This window comes from Alternaria triticimaculans (genome assembly GCF_023758025.1).
Source record: "Alternaria triticimaculans strain BMP 0046 chromosome Unknown scaffold_1, whole genome shotgun sequence".
NCBI classification, from domain to species: Eukaryota; Fungi; Ascomycota; class Dothideomycetes; order Pleosporales; family Pleosporaceae; genus Alternaria; species Alternaria triticimaculans.
In genome coordinates, this window is record NW_026055958.1 from 1,657,914 (window position 1) to 1,685,662 (window position 27,749).

A 27,749-nucleotide genomic window follows, 5' to 3' on the forward strand; every position below is an offset into this window, starting at 1 on the left:
ATGGCACGCGCATACACGTGTGTTGGACAAGGAAAGTAGCGAGAGACGGAAAGGGAAGGTGGGACGAGACAAGACGTCGATGTGGTATATGTGTCGTTTGAAGTGGCATTCGCAGAATGCTGATGGAACTGACGTGCTAGTAAAACAAAATACAGTAATGCCTCCAAATTGGGAACGGGACAAAGACCGCCTTTTGACCCGCTATGCTCGGCCTTCAAGCGCCGTAATGCAGTGATCGTGAAAACAATGGTCGTCAAAATATACAGTCGTGATTATCGTTCGCCCATATCGAACCTATGTGTGAATGCCTTCCCAACCTTGTTCTCCGGCTTGGGCGGAATGTGATGATGCAAAAACTTCTTCGGGGCGGCAGTCCTAGCACTCGAGGACTTGGAAGCGTCGAACATGATTTTGGGGTCGTCGTACGTCTCTGGACAGCAGCAGCCAATATTCTTGATGCAGCTTGTTTTTAAAACCTCGCCGATGGTTATGCGTTTTGAGGGTATCGGATGAAGCATCTTTAGCATGAGGCGTTTGATGGACGGGGGCTCGATGAGACTGAACAGCTTGCCACACTTAGGGTGGCCATCGACACCATCAAAGATGTCACCGTCGGGATGGCGTTCCAGCCAAGAATCCCAACCCTTCTTAAACCTGGCGTAGTACTCGAATTCGGGCTTCGCAGCTTGCCACGGGCAGCCGCCAAAGGTCATAGTTAGGTAGACGATGGCGGTGGACCAGATATCCAGCGGACGTGGGTCGTAGCTGTGATCCTTTGCAAGAACTTCCGGAGCGATGTAGGGAAGACTGCCGCAAATTCCAGGCTCGGATAACCGGATCTCGCCCATGTTCTTTCCACACTCACCGCCAGAGGCGCGAAGTCCAGGATGCTCGCCAGTGAACACTTCCGCGACGCCAAAGTCCGAGATCTTGAGATGACCGTCTTTGCTGAGGAGCAAGTTCTCCAGCTTGATGTCTCGATGAGCGATGCCATGGCTATGCAAGTAGCTCACGCCGCGCAGTAGTTGCTTGAAGAAGCACAACCGATCATCCCTACTGTAAAACCCTTCCGCGCCGCCAGCGAACAACTTCCGTTCTACTAACGAATAGATCTCTCCATATGTACAAAACTCCATAACGTGGTTCCAGCGACCGCGGTTCGTACATAACCGTACTGTTTCGACAATGTTCGGATGATGCAGACTCTTCGCAATGCTGTACTCGGACTTGATCTTCAGTACGTAGTCCTCCTCAGTCTCGTCCTTGTCGCGTTCTCTAAACTCTTTGACAGCGACCAGATCTTCTTCCCGTGTGATGCCTCCTCTTCGCGCCATGATCCGAACTTCAGATGTTGCGCCTTTGCCTAGAATCTTTCCTCTCTTTCCAGGCATCAAACTCGAACTCTTGAACTCCTTATCTAGCTCACACCAGTCGATGATGAAGTCGTCCGGTAGGTTCACACTAAGTCGCCGTGCCTTCATACCCACACCTTGGACAGCTGGCTTGGAAAAGGTAGCCAACATGCCAGCGGTAGGCTTTTCTGCACTCTCGTTGATGCGTGGGACCTGCTCTGTGCTTGCGGACCGTCGGCGTGAAAAGCCGACTTTCTTAGTAGAGCTAACGTTTCCACTACCCGCCCAGGTGATACCAGGCCGCGGTCGGCTCATGCTTGCCAGGCCCGTGGAAGAAGCGGGTTTAGTGCCAATCCCTGGTCGTCTGTCCGTCGATAGCCTGCTCATAGGTGATCCAGACAGGGGTGGAGAGTTTGCGCGAGAGGATTTGTCAGAGCGTCGCGTCAGGGAGAAGGAGCTCAGTCTTCTGCTTTGCTTGGGGATGTCGACTGCCGGAGTTGCTACCTCAGCGGGCCCATCTACACCAGTCTTGACAATATATGTGTTGGTCTCGGCCTTTGCTTTGGGCGATCTGTTCGGCGTCGAGATGTTGGAAGTGTCGGACTGATTGGTTCCATCTTTGCTCGAATGTCCTCTGTGCAGTTTGCCGCGGATCAAGGAGCCCACGCGCTTTCCCAGACCGCGCTTCTCCGGTGGTGACTGGCGCTCGGCCTGCTGAGGCGGCTGGACATCTTGTTGGCTCTCGATATCTTGCGGCGCGTCTTGCAGCGGTGACTTGTTGGGCATGTCGCTCGTGACAGGGCGTGGGGTTGCGAATACGTCGTCTACGGAGTCATCGTCACGGAAAGGATGTGAGAAGGGCGTGCCCTCGCTGGTATGGCTGGTGGGTGTAAGAGGCTCGGCGGGCTCGCTTGCGGTGCCAGTACTCTCATCCTCCTCTTCAATAGCAAAGCGGTGGTCGAGCGGGCGTGAATCGCGGTGCCGAAGTCGGTCGGAAAGGGTGCGCTCATCGAAGGAAATTGACAGTTGCCGTTGCTGTTCAGCGACCATCGGCATGGTGATGGGGCGCTGCTGTGCTCCGATTGGCTGGCTAACGACCGAGCGCTGGTGAGAGTGAAAGTCGCCAATACGCGAATACGGCGAGGTGCTGGGGCTTGTCGCTACGGACGCTGGAGGGGGCTCGGACAGTTATACGAGCCTTCAAGCGTACTGCACGAGTGCAGGTGTAGGGTGGGCAGCAGGAGCGGGGTGTGGTAGAAGTGTTGCAATTGTGACAGAGCCATATACACAACGTAAGAAGGGGGACTGGGGAAGAAAAGTTAAGTTGCGTCGGACTGGCACCGACGACACGCGAGTGAGGTTTGCAGCGGCCGAGGGGTGGATGGCGAGGGTCCAGATGCAGGCGGGCAGCGGCAGGGAGATGACGTCCCTATCTATCCGCCTTGCTCTCGTGACGTTGGAATATCAATCAGTCCAACTGCACGCAAAGCGGCAATCGTCCCAGAATGTAGGAGAAGCGGCGCCCGGGGCCTTGCGCGATGATATGTGGGCTCCAGAAGTCGCAGAGAGACTAAACTCTCTTGATTTGACGCCAAAACACCCCCGGCCCAGTCCCCCTGCGCGACCCCCACAGCGCCAAAGGCCACCTGCAGCCCGGATGCACGTCTTGCGAAGGCCGCCCAGTAACTCTCGTCCACCGTGCACTCTCCCCCAGGACCCGGACCTTGCGCCCACACAGCAGCGCCGTGTGATGGATGATGTGCGTCGATGATCGATGTCTGCAAAGCTTGACCGCCCGGCTTGTCCGCTTACGGCCTTCCCTTTCATCTCCACCATGGCCAAACGAGCCTCTCCTCTAGCACCAACCCGCCCTTCCGCCAGGATGCACACTTGCCTTTACTAACAGAACCATTGGACACCCATCCACTGGCGGCGGCCAGCCTGGATTCAGCAGCGCATCCTCGCACCCTCCGCCATGCACACGACGGCCCTGGAGAGACGAGGGCATCATGCTGGCCTTGTCTCCCTTGTCTGGCCTGTCTGGAGGGAAAATGCCGCAGCTGCCTTTGGATGTGGTCTGAGCTGCTGCAGTCATCAATGTGCTTCCAGGACAGCATGCCGTCGTCCGTACGCCGTGAGCGCCCCTACGTCCTGCGTCCGCCGAACCGATATTCGCTCCTGTTGCAGATGTGCTGCTCGTGCAGCTCTCGACGTCAACTGACGACAGTCCAGCGTGGTGCTGCCCTTCGATCCCAGCTCAGGGCGCTGTCAATCCAAAGCTTAGGCGGCCCTTTGCCGCCGAACGCGACAGGCGAACATCGTGGGGGTCACCAGCCGCTGCAACGCCATTTCCCCGCCATCGCTATTGCCTGTTGGAACGCCAGCTGAACCACGCCTCTCTGCTTTCCCGGCACAAGCTGTATAGTACGACACCAAGGTCTCGAGGTTGCTTAATTACGTGCATAACCTGTTCCCTCGTCGCTGAGCCCATCGGCCCCAGTGCTGTCCAGACTGAATGCGGGGTTCGTATCACCTCATGCAATCTGCAAGCTTCTGCAGTGCTCTGGACAGGGACTCGTGCTGAGACGGCTCCCGATCGCGACCATGTGCACCCTGATCGCGTTGCACACATGCGTCTACCGCACTCCAAACGTTCGGCGACCCAGCCTGGTTTTGCTTTGCAAAAGATTCGCGTCAACGACCGCCATTGGACGAGTTGGCCTGCTCCTCCCACGCAGCGGGCTCTCTTCGCCTCATTCACTTGCACAGCTGACAGATGCAACCTGGCCAGTACATACGTGCTCTGACGTCGTCGCGCAACTCTGGCGGTGAGTCCCGCTGAGACTTGGAGTCAAGCGACTGGTTTCCTATCCCGTTATGTCCCCACTGTCACCCACTTGCACCTGCAGTAGTCGTTGTTTCTTCTTCCGACCGCAGAGCGTTCAACACGTCTTGCAGCGGAATGCGTTATTTCTCCATGTACGTGCGGCTCGTGCTTTTTGTGGGGTAGGCGAATTCGGAAGGAAGTCACGACCCAGCACTCACTCTTGACCGGACAAACTCTCTATGCTGTACACACAGAGTGACAGCACTCGATGCGTTGTCGATCGCATTTCATTAATTCTCCGTACAACGGACCGAGTTGCGCGGATCACTGTACCAAACAAACGTCCCCTGAGACCGCCGTTGCTTTGCGTTCCACTACCTCCACGCCGCCGGATCACCAGTCTTGGCAATACTCTTGACGACTTGCTTTTATTGCCTGCCTCTTGGCACCATGGAGGGATTGCTTTCCGCGCTTGGCACTCGTTCATGTGCCGCTCATCATTCAGACAGCCAATCTACACGAGATTGACGATATGTGCGTCGGGTGGGATTTACTTCCCGTCGCTATTGCCGTTCACGAATTCTTAACACGGAGAAAACGTCCGCCACTTGGCAGGCAGCACAACACAACCACAGGCACGAGACTAACGAACCCAGCGGTAGGCAATGTGGACACCGCTCCAAAGCTCAACAACTCATCTACATATAGTGACGTTCCGGTGGCCTACAAGACATCCACTATCTTTGCACTGCATGCATTGCCCCGACTAGACCAGTGCCTAAGACCCAACATTCCATTGTCCCCCAGGTACCAGCCTCGTTGACGACGCGCTAGGATGCAGAGAAGCTTCCGCTAACAAGACTCTGTGCTTGTTGCCATCAAGGTTTCGTCGAGGCTGGACAAGCTCACGCACGGCAGCATCTCGGACACCTCCTGACCTTCTCTGATACATGCTTCGGGTGGTACAACAGCGCGGAAATGGCGCGCCAAGATGGGTAGATCACCTTGGCGCAGCAACGTGTGCCACTGGCAACTTTCTGTCGTGCATGATCTGCCCTCTCCGCCGGAATGAAGAGTCACAGCAACGTCTTGGCCTCATTTCGACGGGAGCACCCGGAAGTCAGTCGGGCAAGAAAGCAATCACGTCCACGACCGGTAAGACCACAGTCTATACAGAGACATGCGGTCCGTATCTTGGAATGCCACGCCGGTCTTATCGCGTTATTGTTCGGGTCGACCCGATCCGGTAGGCAGTCTGGTGCATTCCAGGAGTGATTACATATCGAGGTATGCATTAGCTTGAACTCTATAAACACATCGATGTAGATCATATCGAACAAGTTCGGGACGTATCTATCCGTGTGGGGAGCGGACAAGCTCATTTGTAGATATTTCTCTTCATGAGCTCTTTTAAAGATAGCTTTGTACACTTTGTTGATCTTTGCGGACCCGAAATACAGTTCATACTACATTCAGAAAGACGATAGCATACTTGTGTTGTACATTGGCCCTCACAAGCTGCAATAACACGCTCCAGGGAAAGTAGTACTGTCATTCTCCGTGGAATCTTGGGCACTCGCGCCTGGCTTCACCCGCTTGAGCAGCACCCGGTATTTTCCCGAGGATTTACTGAGCCCATGAACATAACAAAGCAAATAATGTAGATAGTGCGAGGTCTCCACGATCTAGGTTGGTGTCACACAAAGCTTCTGCGGGCCAATTAACTCCTTTATGCGCGATTGCCCTCTCTTGCTCCGTGTGGGTACGGATCACTTTTGATAGCTGCCCGGATTCATTGGAAACTGCGAACATTTCGAGCTAACTAGTATGCAAGATAGTAGGTCAAGCGTGCGATCGCGCCCTGCTTTGGTATACATCCGTTGAAAATCTGATTTGCTTCGAACTCGTCCTCATGATTTGTTATTCGCAACGCAACAACTTTATACCAGCTCTATCACGCAGGCCACATTTCTCTATTGACAATGGGTATTTAATTGAATTAATAAATGTGCTGCGATCTGTTCTTATGCTTTCCCGCGAAGTAGATATACCTCTCAGGGCAAGATCTAGAGGGAAATTTGACGCTCTGAGCAAAGAGACGAGTAAAGAGACGAGTAAAGAGACACCTTTCAAATCCTGCCATGCGTAACGAAAGATTGTATTCCAGACACTACACTAGAAATACCGTTTGCATGTCTTGCTTGGGTTTGCCGTAGTTGTAACGCGTGGGATCATTAGTCCCAATGCACTGATCTTGTAACAGACCAATTCTGCGGTACGTAGAAACATGACCGTCCTTTGTAGCCTGGATATCTGTTGCGTGTACTCGCTCAACAATGAGCGCGGTATGTTCTCGATTGCGATCAGTTCCGACAGGAATAATATCGTACTCCTTCTCTTTTGTCGTGTTCCCTTGCCATTCGTCCCAATAAATCGTTCTTCTGTGCCAGTTGCTTTCCCCATTTCCCATATCGAGGGGAGGCAACCTACCTTCTCGTACATTCTCTGTTTCAATAAGAATAGTAACGACCTGAGCAAGCAGCTTGATCGATCCTGATTGGATGTTGCCATAGGGGTTACTGTGTTGCGCAAGTGTGAAATGTACGTCCAACACTTGAACCAATATGTCTCTGGTCCTCGACCCCCCTCTCCTCAATATACTTCCGTGCACTGAGGCCCAACTCCAAGTAGGGGCTATCTTCATCCGATTGGGCGTGTCCACGTTTGGTGGTTCAAATTTGTACCACAATAGATCTTCTGGCAAGCGACTTTTCCATAAGCCTGCGCAGTACAAATCGTCACTATTGAATTTACGATGTACGAGGCTCGCCAAAGACGACAAGGCGACTAATCGATCTTCTGAATTAGTGAACTCTGTCTTAGAGTAATCAGCGACGAAGTACATCCATGTGGCTTGCCGCGGACCATTGCCAAATCGTGCGCTCCAATTAAGTCCTGATACAGAAGTCGTTACTTCTAACACGTTAGTATGGCCATGCTCTAGGGCACTACCACATTCCCAGATCACGCCTTGCAACGTAAAGTGGAGTACGCGTCGTGAGAGGAGCCGCTCTTGAGTAACCCATCCGCGCTTGTTCAAAGCCGAACTTGTGAGTGCCTGATTGAACTTGATGGATACTGGCTTCAAAAGGCGAACATTCATGTCCCCGCTGCTCATGTGCTGAACAACCTGGCATGGAGCGGCGCCAATTCGCTTGCTGTCCGTTTTCGAAAGGAAGCCATCTTTTGCACTATCGGCGCAAGTAGCGGCAATATTGCATATGGCGTTTTGATATGTAGTACCCATGCGAGGGCCCTCCGTATTCCAGTCCGTGTCATCGCCATAGGCATCAGGCTGGACAATACACAGTGCATCTATCCACAGGAATCGCATTCCGAGCCCTCTTGTTGTTTCTATAGCGTCTCTGAAGGTTTGTGGCATACTCTCCACTTCGATGCTGATTTGGCGTGCGAAAGGCGCTCTCAAGACGCAGCCATGAGGTGTGTCTCCCCATCGATAGCTCAAGGTGCAGTATTGTGACAATTCGGCTACTGATAAAGCGCCATTAAGGATATGCGCCTCTACATCGACCACGAGAACATCAGAGCCTTTTGAGAGATCTAACAGCCGACGCGGCAAGGATCGCTGCGTACTATAACAGGCAGCAGGGTTTTCGAAACCTGGGGGTATTCCGTCAAGGCCGACGTTATCTATCTTGCCGCATTCGCAATGAGATGAAAGACACCGCGAGAGAAGTTGCTGGGCTTGTGATACCGGATCTTCCTCTACTTCCAACGGAGATGGTCTACATGGTAGATCGTCGGCGCCTATCCATACATCAATGCCGTCCCCAAGTAGTATAAATGGTGCTGATTTCATGACTGTGCCGTGCTGCCGAAAAAGCCGTATCGGCTGATCCAGATACTTTTCCTCCGATGCCCACTCATCAGCATGCTGCCAACAAAGCGTACAAAGATCACAGCCAGCACGCGCTGAAGCGATCATATGTGCTCCTGATGACCATTGTCGATCGAGTTGTGGCGCCGGCAGCACTTCCGCGAAGTCCGCGAACGCTGTGCAAGGAGCACAACGAGGCATGGCGACCGTGAAGCCAGGGCGATGAAACGATGTTTTGAAACTATGTTGATAAGTGTGCAGTCGGAAACATGAGCTGAGGGTTCTCGATTCGTATATTTGGAGACTGGACGGTTCGAGGAAAGCCTGTGGTGAGAAGGAATGTGTTGGAGTTCAACCACGCCGCAACCTTGCAGGAGCGGGGTAAAGCTCAGTAGAAGACGACAGAGCCTTCGTGCGACTGAAGATTAGGACCACGGTTCGACTTCCGACGCATCGATAGCAGAGATACATCCAGGGCGAAAATCCGATCGCTGTGCGCAACCGCCATACTTGAAGACGCACCCCCTCTGAAACGTGCGAGGACCAGACCGGTCCGGCTAACGGGTCAATGTTATACATTTCTATGCTTTTACCCTTCAGTCCCACTACTCAGCGACCCTATATACACGCCATCGCTCTTGTAAAAGTTTACACCCCACCGTCTCCTCTGCGACCCATGCCAGAGTCTCCAACACGTACCTCTTTCTTAACATACGCCATCTCTTTAGCAGGCACGATCACCCACTCCCTCTCATCCATAATCCTATCCAGACCACAGCTACGTCCCTTCCAGCCCTCTCCCCTCAAACTCCTCGCCACCTGCCAAGACGCGGCGATGATATCGTTCACGCTAACGCCATTGAATTGCGCGCCTACAACGCGTAACCGGCCCTTGAACTCGTTGGACATGCCTTGCGCGAATTGCTTGAGGCGTTCATCGTAGCCGAGTGTGTATTGAGGAATGCAGTCGCGGGAGAGGTTTGCGATGTGGGCGGTGGGCTCGTCGGTAATGTTAAGGTGTCGCTTGATAACGCTCCTCGCCATTTCTAGACCTTCTTCCTCCGTGGGAAACCCCTTCCAGCCGTCCCACCAGTGGCCGCCCATCATGACTGTGAGTTTTGTGCCGCTAGCTGTGTCTTGACCTTTAACAGCAGAGGAGTCCCAGATTACGCCAAGAGCGCGCTCGGGGTTTTGCTCGAATGGAATTCCTTGTGGGATGAGGTAGCCGAAACCTTCATAAGGGAGAAGGTTTGGATTGGGGAAGTAGAGGTTTACTGTCATGACTGTGGCGAAGGGGGTAATCTCGTCGTTCTTGAGGGTGGAGATGGCGAGATCGAATGATTCAGTTGATGTTGAGCCTTCAGTCTGTATACTGTCAGTACTTGCGGTTCTAACTGAAGACGATGAACGTACCCCAGAGACAACCTCGACACCCAACTTCCCGTTCTCATTGAGAGGCTTGAAAGTATGAATGGGCGACTCTGTTCTGATCTCAATGTTACCTTTCGCCTCCACAGCATCCACTAATGCTCGAACCATCTGCTGCAATCCGTTTCTGAAGGAAAACATAGCGGAATCCTTCAGGTTCTTCGCAAAGTCGAGTTCCAGATCAATCTCCTCGTTCATAGCTTTCGCTACTTCCCGATCATGTGGGTGGACGAGTGTGACCGGCTGCGATTGTCCGTGTTCATTTTGCATGCGGAACCAGCCTCCAATAGCACTGCCGTATCGCGCCTCCAATTCCCAACCCGTATTAAACAACGTCTTAGCGCTCAGCTGATTGATATCGCCGGCATATATGCCGTGGAATACCGCTGAGACAAGATTGTCCGCTATCCTCTTATCCACCCTTCGTGCGAGCCACGAGCCAATTGTCTCATCCGTCAGGGAGTCCGGCCGCTTTGGCCTCAATGGTTCTGTGATCGCACCCAATATACCCTTCAGTATGCCAGTCCGCCATAATGTAAAGAAGTCTGCGAAGGTGGGTGGTGGAGAGGGAAGGCGGTTGAGCTGGTCAGGATAGTAAATGAAGCGGTTCTTTGCGCCGGGTTCGCTGCGCCTCGTGTATGTGATGTCGTCAACGAGACCGAGTTCTTGTACCTATACACACTCCATTAGCAATGCCACCATGGTTTAGACATGTTCGACTTACCAGTCCTGCAGTGACAGTTGCGTTTCTCAATGTCCTCGGGCCCAATTCGAACAGCACATTCCCATTCTTTCCCTCTGAATCCACAACGTCGACTCGTCGACTCTTGATCCAGCCACCCGTGTCCTTCCCCGCCTCAAACACCACCACTTTAGTCTGTGGGAACTCCTTCGCGATGAAGTGGGCGCTCGTCAACCCCGCTATGCCACCGCCGAGAATGGCTATCCGCTCTGGGTACGAGGACTGGTAGCGAACGGCGCATTGTGCCGTGGAACGGAGGAGCAGACGTTGTGATGATGCGAGAAGTGGCCGACACGGATGCAATGGGGATGGCGTGTGGGATGCAAGCGCGGGGCGCGCGGCAACGGTCTTCAACGTCTTCTGCGAGACATTCTGGAGCCGCATTGCCGGTTCAATTGGTCGCAAGATCGATTGGATGGGCGTTGCGACGACGACCAACAAGGTGCATTGGGAAGTTCAATTGATGTTCCTGCGGGAAAATGTCCGAGCTTGGGCCGCTTCCTCTCCGCAATCGATGGCTGCTGCCGTCATTGATTCAGCCCTACACAGGCCATACCATGCACGAGCAATTCAGTGCACACAAGAGATCAGCCACGACATCGGGTACACAGCTTAATAACAGGCTACACGCTGAGGGATTCAATTGTCAAGAAGTTGTATTTCACAAGCTACCGTATACATATAAAGTCACTGTCACGGCAGAACAAGTCTATCTACTGGCGCAAAGTATACAAACCTTGAATATCGTATATTTTCGCATCGGGGTGGGGGCGTCGGGGGAGTTGCGTGAACGTGATTTCGGAACGGGGATCGAAGGGGGAAAGTGAGGTTGGAAGACTTCGAGGTACTACGGACCGACCGAATAGTGTACAGGCAAGGAACTCGAACCGCATCGATATCGACCGATCGACCGAAACAAGGCGAGAAGTCCGAATCGAATGGAAGTCGCCGTAACCGTTCGCAAAGAAGATCCGAATCGAGCTTTTCGACTGCTGAATGCATTAATGTCGTGGCAGGACATAGAAGTAAATCTAGCCTCCACTTATGAAAGTAACAAAATCCCAGAAACCATTTTCCTCGCAACAAAACACCGTGCTTGAACCAATTTGAGCACTCGTGTCAATACTAGCCTTGGGCAGACAGTGACAGTGAACCGGAAGCTGCTTGCTAGACGCAACGCAACTCGGCTCTACTCAGCCACGTCCAGGTCTTCGTGAGCGGGAGGGGGAGGAGAGTCGACTGTATTTGTGATCAGAGTAGTTCGTCGTAGAAGGGGTCGGTTGCCTCACTCTTGCGGACTTCGCCGACCGGGTCAGCCTCGCGCTCACGCTCGCGCCTCTCATCGCGATCGCCACGGTCACGGTCGCCACGGTCGTCCTCGCGATCACGGACATCCTTCATCTCACGGTCGCCATCAATGGGGCTCCTTGACCGGTCGCGGTCACGGCGGTCGTAGTCGCGCTCGCGGCGGTCGTCCTTGCGAGGAGAAGCTCCGCGCTCGCGACGAGGAGAGGTGCTGCGGCGGCGAGGAGAGCGAACACCTCGGTCTGCACGGTCACCACCACGGTCGGAACGGTCGCCACGGTCGCCGCCACGCTCAGAGCGCTCGCCACGGGGACGGTCACGGCCGGAGTCAAACCGCCATGATGCCGAAGGAGGCGTACGGGCCCACTGTAGCTGATTAGACAGACCCACGTCATTATGCGGTTCGGACATACCTCGATCTTCAACAAGTCATCGCGGCCGATGCGCTTGTTGTGCATCTCGTGGTACGCGTCGTCGGCGTCACGGCGAGACTCGTATTCGACGAAGGCGAAGCTGCTGGCCTGTTAGAGCCTGGGTCGTTTGCTACCGGGGAGGGCCAACTCACAGTCTAGAAGAAGCCGAACGGGGCGCTGGGATGTCGCAACGGACGAGTCGGCCATAGCTTGAGGATTGTCAGATCATTTGTTTGGAAGGGGCGTGTGGAAGAAGGGCGGAAGGTGCAGATCGTCGTCGACGCGCACGGGTGTTGTGGGAAGGAGGAAGCTGCGCCGCGCAACAGCGATCGCGACACCCGGGGCGCGTGAAGTGTACAAAGGCTGTGGAATCGAGGGCTACGATGCGGAACGACGATGCGATTGCGATCGGATTGGGGCGAGGCGTTGGAAGACATACCGTTCGAACTCGTAGGCAAGGTCGCGAGCGCGTGTGCCGTGGCCGAAGCCGGTGACGTAGAGCGTGGTGCCGCCGCCGCGAGACATGGTTGTCGTCTAGTTGGGTATCGTGTATGGAGGTAAACGGTTCAAACTTGCAGCTGTGACAAGTCGAGGGTGACAGTGACGGGTGTGGTCGATGATGGAAGGTCGCAAGCCGGCAGGAAAGTACTGGAGGCAGCTACAGCAAACGCTTGGACTAGCGCGCCTTGGCATTCTCACGCAGACGTCAAGTACCTGAAGCTTCGACATTCACTCGACATCTGATCCTTGCAATTTGCGCTAATCGGCGGAACACTGACGTCGCGCATACTGTCGCACTGTTTTGGTGGTCCTGCCTCTTCGAGATGGTCGGTGCCAAAACTACCTCAATTCGACTGATGGGGAAAGAGCTCACGAGCGCGACATGCGCAAGGCAACGCGTTGTCGAGCAACTGTCGATTACATATTACACTAATGGTACATCTATTGCTGACTGTCTACATTTTCACTACGCAGGAAATGCTCCGTAAGGTGCTCCCTCGAGCTTAAAATACCCTGGCTGGAGCACCTGGAAGACTCCCGTTGGGTCGTACTCGCCAGAGATGCTCTTCAACCTTTGCTTGTTGGCAGCCCCATAACTAGCAATGACATCTTGGTACGGCGACGCGTAGTTCATATAGATGTAGTCGTGATTGAGATCCTTCTTCGCCGCTTCCTCGACAAGCCGCTCGTACAGGCTGTTGCTGAAAGACATGATCCGGGCATTATCCGCAACGTCTGTCCAGAGGATAGCCAGATTACAGATGAAGATTGGGCCATCGCTGGGGTCAAGACCGAGCGCGTTACCGCCGTTCTGTTGCATCTTCTCCATGGCAGGGACGGTGATTGCCTGGAAGGAGAGAACGGGCAAGATGCCCGCAGCGTCTTGAATCGCAGGCACCATCTCGAAGAATATGTCAATGAACGCCTTGAAGATATCCCGATCCACCTTGAAAGTTCGGTCCCAATAAGTCTCTTGGACGCCATCGGGTGCCCCAGCACCAAGTTGGTTGGCCAACGTCGACATGTTCGCAATGGCCGTTTGGTCGATGATCGCTGGGATGGCTTTCCAGTCGTCAAAAACTGCTGGCCATGGCGTAGGCTCGGAGTACTCTAGATCCTCGGCCGCAATCTTCATACCAGCCTGTAGCGCAAAAGACACGATCTGAGCTTGTTTCGTGTCCTTCTCTGCGTTGACAGCATAGTTGTAGTATGCTTCGTACACTTTATCCCACTGATCCTCAGTATGGGCGCGCTGCCCACCCCACATTTCACCTTGAACAAAAGTTCTCATGTTGAACTTGGTGATAATACCGAAGTTGTTGCCACCACCGCGAAGAGCCCAATAGAGATCTGGAGATTGGGTGGCACTCACGTCCACAATGATGCCCGAGGCTGTCACCACTTCGAAAGACTCGATGTTATCGCATGCCCATCCATGGGCGTTCGCGTAATGGGAGATGCCTCCTCCTAGAGTTAATCCAGACACACCGACGGATGAGATCTGCGCACTGTTAGAAGAGTCATGGCAGTAGGGAGCTATAGAGAAACAGGAAAGGGAAGCAACATACGCGACCACCAATAACTTCAAGGCCATACTGCTCAATCCATGGATACACGTCCGCCCAGCGATTTCCTGAGCCAACAGAGGCGATCTTCTTGTCTGCAGATAGGGTCTTTTCGGTGAATTTCTCCAGGGCAATAGTAATGCCTCCCTCAATGCTAGATCCACCAGCAAAGGCAGCGTGTCCACCTCCTTTCACAGCGAAAGGGCATTGCGTGAGTCGGGACAGGAGCACAACAGTTGAGACTTGCGAAACACTACTAGGCTTGAACACACAGAACGGGTTGACAACGGCTTGCTGAGCCGCCCAATAATCGCCGGTGAAACTGTCGTATCCTGCACTTCCTTCCGACAACACGGTACCGTTACCAAAGGAAAATCTTAGGGCTGCACACTATACCTCTTGTCAGTATCGATCTTGAGCAACATGCAAAAATGTGTATCAACATACAGCTAGCGAACAAGCACTGGAGGAAGATCGTTCCGCCAGAACTGCCAAACCAGAAATGCCAGTGACATCGAAGCCGTTGTTCAGCAACGCTTTGGTGACATTGAAGTCGTCAGGCTCGAAACCACTTGCCAGCACGCAAGCTGCAAAGGCGCTTGTCGAAGTAGCTATCGTAAACTTCATGCTCCCTGTTCGCCAGTATGCGGAAGATGCCGGACGGTGGTATATAGCTGGTACCGAGAGAGTGGCTCACTGACTGAGTTGCAGGGAGCCACTGCACTTAATGTACTTCGGAGTAGGTTTACCATATTCGTTCCAGGCCGCGAAGGACACTACTACGGACGTGTTGTCAGTGCTTGTCCGACGGGGTCTATAGCTCTCTAGCGACGCGGAACGGCCAGTTCGGTCAAATTCTTAGTGGACAGTAACCTCGAAGTTTGTGGGGTAGAGACTAGTCTATTGACGTGAGGCGCGCCGTGGCAAAAGTATAGCATGGTAGCTGATAGCGGTATTCATCTGGAGCTGGTGTGGCTGCATGGCAATTTCGACGTAGCGCAACATCGGTGGAAGCATGAAAGACATCTTTGTTCTTTTTCTCCGAGGGCTCTGCGGGTAGATGCATCGCTTCCGATGAGCTGGGTTGCTGTGCCTCAATCTTGCAGCGATTCATGGTCTCCACTTTGCAGCGTCTGGAGTAAGACATAAGAATTCACTTGCCAAGCAAGCGTTCGCGGTTCGTGTTGGGAGTGGATGAGGCAGGAGCCAGCCGTGCCGCTCTCTCATCTTTGCCACGGGACGGTTCAATACGCCACCACCACGCCAGCTGTACACTACTATCCGGGCATCCGCCAACCGCAAGACACCTCTTTGCACCCGCACCTATCGACCAGGAGGCAGCTGACTACATTCATCCGACTTACCACTGAGCAGACTTCTAGGAGCAGCCACTTCTACGGCTGTCCAAAGTCTCCCTTTTAGGTTCGCACCACGATAAAGTCTGTGAGCCAATATGTGATATGCTAGTCTCTTTGTGGCTTGCCTCGCCGAAGCCTGCTCCCCATCCACGCTGCCAGGTGGTAATCTCCAGGCACATGTCGGCATTGACAGAAAAAGCATGCTGTCCGCTAGGTCCGCGTCAGGCACCGTGCCGCTTCGGATGCTGTAGCGCAAATACGAACAACACACGACGAGGAATAGCGCGAGCGGAGAACTGCACCTCCTAAGCTAAGGGTCATTTAGCCAGGAGGCGTTTTGGGGGCTTGCTGACTTACGTCCACCACGGAACACCAAACGTGCGCGTCAACACTTGAATAAGGCCATCACAACTACTTTCGGACTTCTTGAAAAGAGTGCGTGACGTCGCGTAAGAGGAAACGATCGGGATACCAGATTCCAGGAACCGGGAACTGAGGACCGGGGCAATCCAGTCGCCGTCTAACCCTTACCCACACTCCGACACGCGATGGCCCCCATGTAAATCAATTTGCATATGCGTCTTACGGGCTTTTGCACCCCTACGCGCACTGTACTTTGGGTAATCCCTGGCAAATCCCAGCTCCGAAGTGCTTTAATCCAGAGTGTCGGGCTTCGTGGATCGGAATCCTAGGTTCATTCCATCTTGACAGCTTCAACGGCACGGTCTTGTCGCGACACACAAACGCTTCGAGGAACGTATCCCAAGGATTCTGTTATTCTTTGTGCGAGTTTAAACGACAACTGGAAACACACGCCTCAGCAACCATGTCCACGGGCGCTGACTGGATCTCGCAGCATGATTTACTCCGGACAGACTACGCCATGCTGGCGATGACATCGACGGTCTTCATCGCACGGATCGGTGTTCAGATTTGGCGGCGCAAACCCATTGAAGCACAGGACATCCTGCTTTACATTGCATTCGCTGCCTATCTTGCTTTTACCATTCTTTACATCGTCATTACGCCCATTTTCTTCAGACTCCAGGCTCTCCAAGCTGGTCGCATTGCACCATGGCCCACCATGATGGAAGACATTATTCTCGCCGCGAAAGTCATGTGGCAGAGCGGAATGGAATATTGGACGTGTCTTTGGTTTGTTAAGTTCTCACTATTGGCACTATACAAGAAGCTGTTGTCTGGAATGCCCAAGAAGTACCTTTGGATCTGGTGGTTCACCTTGATCTTTTGCGTTGTGGTATGTAAGAGTTCACGTTGCTTTGTCTTTACGCACATAGCCTCCAGCAAGCATGACTAACTGGGCACAGACATGGGCAACGTGCATCATTACAGGCCCTGGTCTAGCCTGCAACGACACCAAGAGTTTCTTGGGCGAGGGCATTCTATGTTCATCGCCTAGCGAAACACGCCGGCAAACTGCGAATCTCTATTATGCATACGCAGTGGATACTGTAACCAACATGATGGGTGTGTTCAAACGCGTAACTTGATCATATTCTTAGTACTGACAAGTGGCAGTCATGTTCCTACCCATCAGGCTTATCTGGAACCTGCAGATGGAAAAGCCGAAGAAGATCGGTTGCGGTCTCCTATTCGCATCCGGCCTTGTTTGTATACTGTTCTCAACTATCCGCATTGTGCAGGTTGGCCAGAATGGAAGGCCTCGCTCGCCAGATCCAAAGTGGCTGACCATGTGGACCATCATCGAATGTTCGACAGGTAAGTCCAACGCATCTCAATACACTCTACTCGGCTAACTTGATGTCAGCTATCATCATCGGTTGCTGTCCAGGGCTCGCGTCTGCAGTACCAAAAAGCCGCTTCCGACGAACAGACAGTATCTCCTACGACACACAGGGCTACGTTCGACAATCGCCTAATCGATCCAGTGGAAACGCGCCGAAGAGTCATGGCTTGAGGAATATGCTCGGTTCCAGAAATCGCGACAAGAACAGCGAGAAGATGTCAGGAGACATTAGTATGTCGAGGACTGGGCATGAGAGTGAGGAACAGCTTCCAGAACGCAGAACAACAGGCTCCGGTGTTCTTATCACAGATGAACTACGCGAGCAACAGAGACTTCGGATGGAGGAAGATGAGCGCATGGAAGAGGCACGCCTCAAGTTTGAGCAGTCGCATGCGTGATCTTGATCGGCAGAATACATGAATTTCTTGATAAGCGCTCTAGATGCTGTGACAGTCCAATTGAAGTATTCAGTGAATAGTATTACGTTGTACTGTCTTTCGAGAACGATGACCATGATTTGGTCCACGACTGTTGAAAAACACGATCACCTATCATTGAATGTCAAAGAGAGCCTCTCTTTGATCGCCGGCGCGTGTTACTTCTGTTCTCACTATTGGCAGAGGTGATGCAACATCTTACTCGTCTCCAAATAAAACATGCACTGCAAATGTCTGTCTGTATCTAACAGTGACTCTGATTATTATGACAAGGACACAGCTGTCAGTGACCTACTACCGGCAACACGGTCTAGGGGTTTGAACCAGCTGCGTTACAAAGCAGCTACGAGCCGCTTTGATCCACCATACAATGTCTCCGGGTGCTGTTAGAACAACCCCATAGAGCACATGCTGATGTATAATCGGGTGGCGAAGAAGGCGGGCGATGGAACAAGACGCACCGCGAGGCGCTAGTGGCAGCGGCAAGTGCCGAGCTTTGATTGCGCAGAACTTGAGCAGGCGCTCCGAGACAATTGCTTCCTTCTCCACAACCCACGCTCCAACCCACTGCACTTGACGCGCACCCATCTTCACGACTGACGACACATCTCTTACGACCGTCGCACTCCGTACCCGCGACAGCCTTACGTCACACGTCACAAAAGTCGCGTTCCTCGTCGCTCCCTTTGTTTTCCACCCACCGCCAACCTCGAATTCACGCGACAAGCCCATCAACCAACGCCTGCCTTCACCATGGCTGTCGATTTCTCGAGCGAGTCGCCGCTGGCGATGCAGCTGCAGCAGGTAGTCCAGCCCAAGCTCGCCGAGTTTGGGTGGACGACGGGCGGCGAAGACACGACGCTCTTCGAGTACATCCTCCTTATGCTGGCCAACGACAAGAACGAAGCGCAGGTCGCATCAGAACTGTCAAATGATCTGCTCGACCTGGGCCCGGAGAACACAGAGACACAGCAGTTTGCGCAGTGGTTATTCGAGCAGATCGAGCACCTCAAGCAGTCGAGCGGCGGCAACGCGCAGGTCACACAGTCAATCGAGAACCAGATGGACAGCACCTCAAACGACAACTCGGCAGCTGCGCAAGATACAGATATGGAAGGCGCGTCGGAAGGACAAGGCAATATGTACGTGAACCCTCCACTTTCCCGCCCCTTCAGGGGAGCTCCACAACCGTGGAAAAACTGCAAGGAGACCGCGCAATCACGCGCATGCCAAATCAAGGCGACGTCGAAGCTTGCCGTGGCTCCTCTGCGCTCACGTTCCTCGTATCAAAACCTGCAGATTCTAACCGCAAACAGTCCTACAGGCCCCAAGGCTATGCGCAACGGCAGCGGTGCCCAAGCAGCACGTCCAGCACGAGGCGGCCGGATGCTCAACCAACTTAATAAGAACATGGACCGCAACAGCGACTCGGTGTTACATCGCGTACGTGGCGCCGGCGGTGGAGTTGGTCGTGTGAACGCGCACGCCCGCGATCCGCCAAAAGGCCCACGGGGCCAGAACATCGGACGCGGAATCGAGGCAATGGCAAACGGCCGCGGTATGGGCAACGCCAACATGAACATGGGCCAGAACAACATGAACGGTATGGGTATGGGCGGTATGCCAGGAATGCCTATGCCGGGAATGGGTGGTCAGAATGGCATGCCTGGCATTGGCCTGAACCCGCAACAGCAAATGGCCCTGATGCAGATGTACGAGCAGCAGGCACAGATGATGCAGCAGATTTTCTCCGGTGGCCAACCAACCGGCTTCGTCAACCCCAATTTCAATGGCAACAACCGCGGACCTAAGAAGCCGTTACATCAACGCATAGACCGGTCACACCAGGGCGGCAGAGGCATGAACCCGAATGCTAAGACTTTCACCAAGAAGGAAGGCGAGGACGAAACGATGGCAGATGGTCCAGCTGGAGAGAGCGGCAGCGGTATGGACGTCGAACTGCCTTCCGGCCGCCCAGATCCCTCGTCCACCATGTGCAAGTTCAACTTGCGATGCAGCAACCCCGACTGCCACTTCGTTCACCAGTCGCCCGCTGCGATTCCCGGAACCCCGGTCGACATGAACGATACGTGCGACTTCGGTGCGGCATGCAAGAACAAGAAGTGTGTCGGCAAGCACCCATCGCCTGCGCAGCGACAGAAGTTCCAATCAGAGCAGGAGTGCGCCTTCTGGCCCAACTGCCGTGATCCCTCGTCGTGCCCCTACAAGCATCCCACATCAAAGCCTTGTCACAACGGCGCCGACTGCGCTGTCGAGGGCTGCAAGTTTGGACACAGTGCCATCATGTGCAAGTTCAACCCGTGTCTTAACGCACGCTGCTTGTATAAGCATGAGCCTGGTCAGAAGAAGATCACTACAAATAAATGGGTCGCCCCCAAGGAGGGAGAACACGTTAGCGAGAGGAAATTTGTTGACGACGAGCAAAAAGAGGAGTTGATTATTCCGGGCAAGGACGAGGAGATGCAACAGGCACCGGCGAACGAGGGCCTGGACGTGCAGGCATAGAAGGATCCTGAGCTATTTTACTGGGACGTAGGTGGTGGATATGATACCATTGAGATGACGGGCAGGTGATGTTGGGTGGAACGTAGAGCATTGTATTATAGTCTGGATCTGCTGGACGAGGCGTTAGGGTTGGAGGCATGGCCCCAACGAGGAGGAGAGAGAATTACTTGTTTCTGGCGGCCCGCGTTGGCTGCGCTCTTCTTCTTACATATTCGCATCCTCTTACGCGTGACATTTGTGACTTTCTGACATGTCCCCTGGATGTACCCGCTGTTTTGCAACGATTACTCACCAGGCAAAGTGCTGCACGCATTTGCAGTCATGCATCTACCATGTGTACTTGATATAGTAGGACTACGAAATACTGTAATAGCTGCGAAGCCGACTATATGCATGATCACGGATAACACGGTACCACAAGCCTTGGGAGTATAGCGATTCGCGCTCACGGTGGACTATCGAATGAAGACTATTCCGAACAAGGCTTAGCCCGTCCGCCACGTTTGCTCAGCCACCCTCTTTCGTACGCCGCGACATCTGGTGTGTGATCAACTCCGCATTCTACTTGTACTTCTGACCACTTTGTCGCTCCTTCCTTTTACTCCAGTAAACCTTGCCTTCCCTACTTACCCTTCATTCCTTCCTTCTTCACACTTTTCCCGGAGGATCGCCATTCACACCTGGCACAACCCCCCAACAAAGTTCGATCGACAGCTGGAAGAGATTACCCAGCCTTGCCGCCCAGTAAACGACGTAACAGTCTTTTTGCCTTCCGAGGAGTCCATCACACTTACACCACACTCTCTGTAATCCTCACAAACCATCAACATGTCTAAGCCATACGTAAGTCTGCCTCGCATCCGCTAGCGTCTCCTGTCGCAATGCGCGCGACATTCCCATCTCCTATCCAATCCAGTCGCAACCACAACCACGTGCTAACCCTCTCTCAGGACCAAGGCGCACCACCCGCCTATCCCCCACCAGCGCACCAAGATGCTGGCCCAGCCCCCGGCGGCATGCAGCCCTCATACTACAACCAAGGCGGCGCCCAACCCGACTACTACGGCGGCAGCCCGAACCCCTACCAACAAGGCCAGCCTGGCCCCTACGGACCGCCACAGGGCCAGTATGGTCCTCCTCAAGGACAATACGGACCTCCCCAAGGAGGATACAACGGCCAGCAGATGCAGTACCAGCAGGGCCCACCGCCCCCGGGCGGCTACTACCAGGACGACAGGAGGGCTGATGGCGGTGGTGGCGGTCTATTTGCGGGATTGTGCGCTGGTTTGGCGTGCTGCTGTTGCTTGGACTGCTTGTTCTAGACGCGTTGTCGAAACAAGCAAGGCTGGATGGGATGATGGAGATGGGACGCGCAAGAGGCGGCATACCAGATGGAGCAATTTGGCTTTTTGACCGCCGGAGATGCGTATACCATGCGAAGACGGATCGAGAAGACGAGGAATCCGCGTACAAGCTATAGACCGAGGTTTCTTTTGTTCACACTGGGGTCTCTTTGGATATGACTGATTATCGATTTGGAGGCATATCGAGGAGTGCTGCCAGCTATCAACTTACCTAATTCGACGATTTCTTTCTCGGAATTCCGCTCGTACTTGTTCCTGTTTCGAACGCCCATAGTTATGGTTATTGGCTGATTGTACAGGTATTTGCGTTCGAGGACTGTTTGCCAGCACGCCGAGTGCGGCGACTTGAACGAACGTCGTGTTTGCGTGCCACGCAAGTAAAGTCCGAGGTGCCATCATTCACCCCAATGCGCCAATGCGCACTCTTGGAGTCGAGCGAAATGCAATTGATTGCTGCCACGCAAGCACCGATGTACACTCACCTTCGGCCCTTAGTTTCTCAACTACAACCGCACGATTCCCTGGACTTACTCTAGAAAGGCTGTGAAGCATCGCCGCTACGGGTATATAGATAAGTTTCTGACGACAGCTCGGTCACCGACATCGGATCGCCTGACCGGCGCTCACTCACCGTACTGAGGGGGCTAGACGAGGACGTTGGAAGGCGTGGAAGTTGTGAATCAACAAACATCTCTCATCACATCTTTCTTCACATCTTGAGTGCTTCACGGCTGCAGAGTTGAGACATGGCGGACAACAACAACCCCTCAGGGTACACTCCTCCTGCTCCTGATGCCGTTTCCGCTTCCGATATACCATCGCCAGCATCTCCCACCATGGACCTGCCTGGATATGTACCGCCTGTATATGAAGTATGTGGAATTTGACCCGGTTGTTTTCTGCAGATCAGCTAACTAGCTCAGATATCCAAGAAGTGCCAGGAAGAAGCAGAAGGGACCATGTACCCAGACCAGCCGGACAATCCGAACAACGAGCACAAATGGCTGTACTGCGAGAGCCACAGCGGGGACACTCTTGGATATTTTGGATGCGTCTGTGACAAGACACAAGAATTTGGTCGCAACCAGTACTTCTCCGCCGATTGCATATTGAGGGAATTGGTCGGTGACGACAAAAGAAGGCGTGCGTACCGTGCCCCCGCCCCAAATGAGGGAAATGAAAAGTGAGTGAGAAAGCTAACCCATAACTGGCTAGTATTTCTCAAGCAGTACTCTTCAGGCTGTATTGGTAAAACATTGATCGATCTCGATGGAGCCTGGGCTCAGTACAATCCACATATCCCGGTCTCCACTTCTACCACTGCGCAGTCCACCACCACCACGAGCTCTCAACCTAGTACGTCTACTCAACCGAGTACACTGACTCAGGCGACAAGCGCAACCACTTCCCCGGCGTCCTCGAAGACTACCACGACGCGACTCACTACTACAATCACCAATTCCACATCCACCGTTATGCCAACACCGACAGGGCCAGCCGATGGACAGATACCCATTTGTGGAGTATGCGCCATCAAAACCGCTCTCCAGCGCGCTCACTAACATCGGCCAGATTCCACAGAAGTGCATGACGACGAAGCCACAGGGTGAGGCGTTGTGTCTTATGGGCGACCTCGACTGCATCTGCAAGGCCAGCAATTCGCTTGAACATAACACGGAATTCAACCAGCAGTGCGTTCTCGACGCTTGCTACGGTGACATTGGCAGAGAAGGTAAGTCTTATTATATAAAGCATAACATTCCGTCGCTCAACACTAACTTCGCTACAGAGTTTCTCGACAGTCTCTACTACCACTGCAAGAAGGTAGACAAGGAGCTCATCGACATACCGAAACGATGGGAGCCCTACCTTCCAGTCACCTTCCCTACCACAACGCCCGACTCGTCGCCCGACGACTCCAAGAATTCTACGTCTGCTCCTGCCGGCGTCAAGCTAAATCCCCAATCCATCGTGGGCATTGTCATCGGAGTCCTTCTCGTCCTCTGTATGGTTTTCGGATTGCTGTGGCTCTGGTGGAAGAAAAAGAGGGAGGCCAAGAAGCTGCGCGTTGAAAACGCTCAGATGCTAGACGCTATGAACCCTGACGGCTTCAGCAACAGGATCCACACCTTGAGGGGCGACTCATCAATCCGCGACTTCTCAGATCTCCAGGGAACCGGCAGTGCAGGCTCCGACGCCGCAGCATCCAGGCACGGTACCGCATCCACCTACAACGACGCGACACTCGTTGGTTCGCTGCGGAGCACGACTGCCTTCCCCCTCAGCCCTACAACCCCTAAGAGCCCAATTCCTGAGTACGGTACAGCCGACGAAGACTGCGCCATGTCGACGTTCGTTAGGTACCCCGGTCATAAGCCGTACAACGACGGTCAATTCGAGCTACCCAACAACCAGCTTCGCGGCAGTCAAGTCATGCAGGGCCAGCACAATACGCAAGATGACTCAGCGAGTGAGTACAGTGCACGCCGACCTAGCTACGGCGATGACTCTATCGATATACGCCAGGACAGGGAATCGCGGGCACAGTTTGAACGGATGCAGCGGGATGAGTGGGAGAGAAATGGGGATCTCGAGCCTCGCCACAACCGGGGAGGTGCATTTTGAGATTGCATGTTTTGGTTTTATTGTTATCTCTCTGTTCTCACCGGTGAACTGCTTCGGAATATATCCTTGCGACTCGTGTAGCAGTTCCTGCGGGTGCCCGCTGGGTGACGAGCTAGGTTTAGGCTTATCTCCGTTGACTACGTCGTACGGGACTAGGCGGTGCATGCGAACTGGTAGTACAGAACAATCTCAAGTGCGGCTTTTATGTGGCTACCCGTTTGCGAAGTCTCGTCGAGTGTGTGCTTGCGTTTGGGTCGTGTGAGGTGAGGCAGCCGATGTGCTCTGATTGGGCAGCGAAGGAGGTGGGAGGTGAGAGAGCAAACGCCCGCGCTTGCTCTTAACATTGGGCAAGGTCGAATCTGCTCGGCTCTTGATGAACTCTCTCTTCTTCGACTTGATCTAGCCATCAACGCTCACATTCAACATGGTACTTTACGTGCTATTTTTGCTGATCAGCATCGTCGCGGCGCAAGCGCGTAATCAATTCTGCGTGCCTCCGAAGCCACCACTACCGCTTCCTGACTGTACGGTAAGTTGCTTGTACTGGCCATGAAGCTGTTCTGGTAAATTATGTCACTGACACTGGTGCCAGAGGCAATGTCTTATCGGCGAAAACAAATTTCTCGATGGCAATTGCGCCGATAACCTCGCTGGCTTTTGTAGCCTTCCAGACGTTATCCCCATACACTTCAACATGTTTGGTCCGTGCATTCTCGGTGCATGTCCAAGCTTGACAGACCGACAAGGTAAGTCTCTAATGTGCGCGACACCCTTGATCCAGATATACTAATAAGAGACCGCAGACTATGTGAATCTATTCTTCGCAGCATGCGAGGATAAAGATGTCAGATTCATATCTAGCGAGGACTATTTCAACTACAATGATTTGCTCAAGGACACAACATCGAGTAGTACTGCGAAAATTACTGTAACTGTGCTATCATCTACCAGTGATTCACACGCGTCAACAAAATTGGAAGGAGACACACCCATTGATCTAACGGATAGTATCATCAGTGGAGTTCCAATAACATCGGTTGCTACTTCTACAGACACAGGACAGTCGGCAGACGCATCTTCCCAGCCATCACTGTCAGCGACTTCAACGCCACCAAGCTCCACAACAGAAGGAGGGACGACATCAGTTCGGCCGGCGCCGCTCCCGAACGACACTGGTCTTGCACAATCTACGTCGAAGGGACAGGATGGTGTGACTGTCCACTCACACGTCACTGTCACTGCGACCTCGAACGGCGCACCTCAATCTACCGCCACTGCCGCTGCTGGTCCTACACTCAGTACCACCGCTATCGCTGGCACAGCAGCAGGCGGTACCGTAGGTATTGCGCTCATCATCGGCCTCATATTCCTCTTTATGCGTCGTCGCAAACGCCAATCTTCACTCGCGTCACCAGCAGATATATGGGAGCCCTCTCGCAACACCAGCCCGAAGCCTAAGTTACCAAACGTACAAAACGATTCGAGCTTCGGTCGATACTCGGAGATGGGAGCCGGTGTACCCGTGCGTCAGCGCTCGAAAGCCGAACTACACAGCGAGGATATGTCATCACCACGTCCCCAAACTGGCTACTACATGCCACCAGAAATGAGTGGTGCGGGCAATGAGAGCGCGCGATACTATCAATCAGCACAACGACCTGAACCGCATCGTCATGGCAGCAATATGGACTCTCGATACCCTGAGCTGAGTTCACACGCCGTAACAAGTATGCCATCACCCACGTCACCCATCTCTCAAGCTTCGACAATGCAAGGCTGGCATGCAAACTCGCCTTCCGGCGCACCGACGATCAGACTGAGCAGCGCTGATCTTCGCAGCGAGGGAATGAGAAGTCCAGTGAGTGAGCTCGGTACCCATGCACCTCTGCGCTCCACGCGCTCGGCTGAGCTACATGGCGCGGGTACCATGAGTCCAATGAGCGAGCTTGGTACTGATAGCTTTCACGGTGTGGGTCACGGAGCGGCTGAGTTGCACAATGAGCCTCTGCTTCCGCCGCAGATAGATTCGAGGAGCAAGGGAGATGTGCCGGATGGTGTTGTGGAGATCGACGATTCGGATATGCATAGAGGACATCGACCTGGGGTTTCTACGAACTTCTGATCTTACGGCGGTACCTGAAGGTGGATTGGAGGTCGCGAGACACGTAATGTACGATTAATGGTAGTTGACAATGAAGATCTAAATCATACGGCAAGTTTACAGCCACAAAATTTAATCCGCCGTTGGGCTTGAAGTTCGCAATGAATGTTCATTTGAGTTCTCGGAATACTCTCCATTTCAAAAGCATGTATAGACAAGGATACACCCAATGAACATCATGACTGCAGTGCCTGTAAAGGTCCGTCTCACCAGCGCTATGTACGAACATGCATCGCCGTTGCAGTGCCACGTTCGCGTAACATTTTGCGAAGTGACATCCGTCTTATTGGATCGTGAAACAATGTTGTCGCAAGGCAGAATCGTTACAGCTCAGGACAAGAAGGAAGCAATGAAGCCTGACATAGGATCGAGAAACGCCGTTGGATAACTAGCTAACTCTGAAATACATTGAGTGTTGTTCTGCTCAATGAGCTACACTGCCTTTCCACCCTTCTTCACTAGGACTAAGGTCACACCACCTTCTTCCCACGATACCTAAGCCTTCTATAAACCTTCCATGCAGGTTTCCGTTAGTGTAAGTATTGACGGGTCGGCCGTTCAGCTCTATCGGGCATTTTCTCAGCTCGTTGGGAAATTAAGAAGTACTAAGGCCGGCCGGTTTGTGGCTATAGACTGGCACATATGCACAAAGTGGCTTGTTTATAAGGAGAGCCGCATGTTGTTCCGAAAGAACATGGCTCCTCGCGAGAAGTTGTGTAAACAGCGCGTTTCAATAACCGAGCTCAGTATGTTGTGTGCGTTGAGACAGAATATTGAGGAGACCTTTGCCCATGTCGAAACGGAAATCATAAGAGGATACCGTGCGCAGAAGCCTTTGAGTCTGAGGATAAAAGCACGCTGTGGCTCTATGCGTACTGACAGCTCGACCTCAGACACCTTAGAGGTGAACTAGCATCGAAGAAGCTACACGTCAGACTGGTATTAGATCAAAACATTCACAGGTACAAAGTCCATCATCATCAGTCTACAGCCATGACGGCTAACATCAGATATCACAGCCATCTATCCCAAGCAAAAGTCACCATGGCAACTACAACGTTCGCTACCTCTGTTATCGCAGCCTCCACTGCACCAGCAGAAAGCGCCGCTTCCACCAACCCCAACGAGTATGTGTACTTCGGCGTTCACGGCAAAGCCATCATGATCGGCCTCGCAGCCACAGTTGCGCTTCTCTTCTTCATCCTCGTGTGCATGGCATGTTGCTGGCCTAAAGAGAAGAAGAGGAACGATCAAGGAGGCTATGTAACGACGACTTATTGGAATGGGGCTGGGAAGAAGGGGAGGTGCTGTTAGATCGGATGATAATGGTATGGGATTAAGGGTTGAGCGACCGCGCGGGTGGTGGGGAGAGCAACATGTGAATGCGGTGGTAGTCGAGATAAAGTGAGGTGTCAATACTATACACTGCAATACAAATAATACAGCGTGTTGAACTGAAGTGACTACTAAGCGACATCT

At 53.2% G+C, this 27,749-nt stretch overlaps 9 protein-coding genes across 9 annotated transcripts; 5 read left to right on the forward strand and 4 right to left on the reverse strand.

The window, feature by feature from the left end:
* Positions 1-272: 272 nt before the first annotated feature.
* Positions 273-2,402, reverse strand: J4E78_000525 (uncharacterized protein; the record flags this gene model as incomplete). Its single annotated transcript, XM_049361188.1, has 1 exon — positions 273-2,402. One exon carries the CDS (start codon positions 2,400-2,402, stop codon positions 273-275), a length of 2,130 nt encoding a protein of 709 aa, XP_049226471.1.
* A 6,323-nt stretch (positions 2,403-8,725) lies between these two features.
* On the reverse strand, positions 8,726-10,631 carry J4E78_000526 (uncharacterized protein; the record flags this gene model as incomplete). The annotated part of the gene is made up of 3 exons (XM_049361189.1): positions 8,726-9,442; positions 9,491-10,177; positions 10,230-10,631. The coding sequence occupies 3 exons, from the start codon at positions 10,629-10,631 to the stop codon at positions 8,726-8,728; spliced, it is 1,806 nt and encodes a 601-aa protein (XP_049226472.1).
* An 805-nt stretch (positions 10,632-11,436) lies between these two features.
* On the reverse strand, positions 11,437-12,490 carry J4E78_000527 (uncharacterized protein; the record flags this gene model as incomplete). The annotated part of the gene is made up of 5 exons (XM_049361190.1): positions 11,437-11,486; positions 11,537-11,918; positions 11,966-12,065; positions 12,118-12,174; positions 12,405-12,490. 5 exons carry the CDS (start codon positions 12,488-12,490, stop codon positions 11,437-11,439), a joined length of 675 nt encoding a protein of 224 aa, XP_049226473.1.
* A 442-nt stretch (positions 12,491-12,932) lies between these two features.
* J4E78_000528 (uncharacterized protein) lies at positions 12,933-14,658 on the reverse strand (the record flags this gene model as incomplete). Its single annotated transcript, XM_049361191.1, has 3 exons — positions 12,933-13,967; positions 14,035-14,421; positions 14,479-14,658. 3 exons carry the CDS (start codon positions 14,656-14,658, stop codon positions 12,933-12,935), a joined length of 1,602 nt encoding a protein of 533 aa, XP_049226474.1.
* Positions 14,659-16,215: 1,557 nt separating this feature from the next.
* J4E78_000529 (uncharacterized protein) lies at positions 16,216-17,555 on the forward strand (the record flags this gene model as incomplete). The annotated part of the gene is made up of 4 exons (XM_049361192.1): positions 16,216-16,647; positions 16,718-16,877; positions 16,929-17,129; positions 17,179-17,555. The coding sequence occupies 4 exons, from the start codon at positions 16,216-16,218 to the stop codon at positions 17,553-17,555; spliced, it is 1,170 nt and encodes a 389-aa protein (XP_049226475.1).
* Positions 17,556-18,347: 792 nt separating this feature from the next.
* Positions 18,348-20,120, forward strand: J4E78_000530 (uncharacterized protein; the record flags this gene model as incomplete). Its single annotated transcript, XM_049361193.1, has 2 exons — positions 18,348-18,736; positions 18,911-20,120. 2 exons carry the CDS (start codon positions 18,348-18,350, stop codon positions 20,118-20,120), a joined length of 1,599 nt encoding a protein of 532 aa, XP_049226476.1.
* Positions 20,121-20,948: 828 nt separating this feature from the next.
* Positions 20,949-21,442, forward strand: J4E78_000531 (uncharacterized protein; the record flags this gene model as incomplete). Its single annotated transcript, XM_049361194.1, has 2 exons — positions 20,949-20,963; positions 21,071-21,442. 2 exons carry the CDS (start codon positions 20,949-20,951, stop codon positions 21,440-21,442), a joined length of 387 nt encoding a protein of 128 aa, XP_049226477.1.
* Positions 21,443-22,660: 1,218 nt separating this feature from the next.
* J4E78_000532 (uncharacterized protein) lies at positions 22,661-24,109 on the forward strand (the record flags this gene model as incomplete). The annotated part of the gene is made up of 5 exons (XM_049361195.1): positions 22,661-22,667; positions 22,700-22,769; positions 22,813-22,840; positions 23,057-23,216; positions 23,274-24,109. The coding sequence occupies 5 exons, from the start codon at positions 22,661-22,663 to the stop codon at positions 24,107-24,109; spliced, it is 1,101 nt and encodes a 366-aa protein (XP_049226478.1).
* Positions 24,110-24,803: 694 nt separating this feature from the next.
* On the forward strand, positions 24,804-26,231 carry J4E78_000533 (uncharacterized protein; the record flags this gene model as incomplete). Its single annotated transcript, XM_049361196.1, has 3 exons — positions 24,804-24,810; positions 24,847-24,855; positions 25,162-26,231. The coding sequence occupies 3 exons, from the start codon at positions 24,804-24,806 to the stop codon at positions 26,229-26,231; spliced, it is 1,086 nt and encodes a 361-aa protein (XP_049226479.1).
* Positions 26,232-27,749: the final 1,518 nt, after the last annotated feature.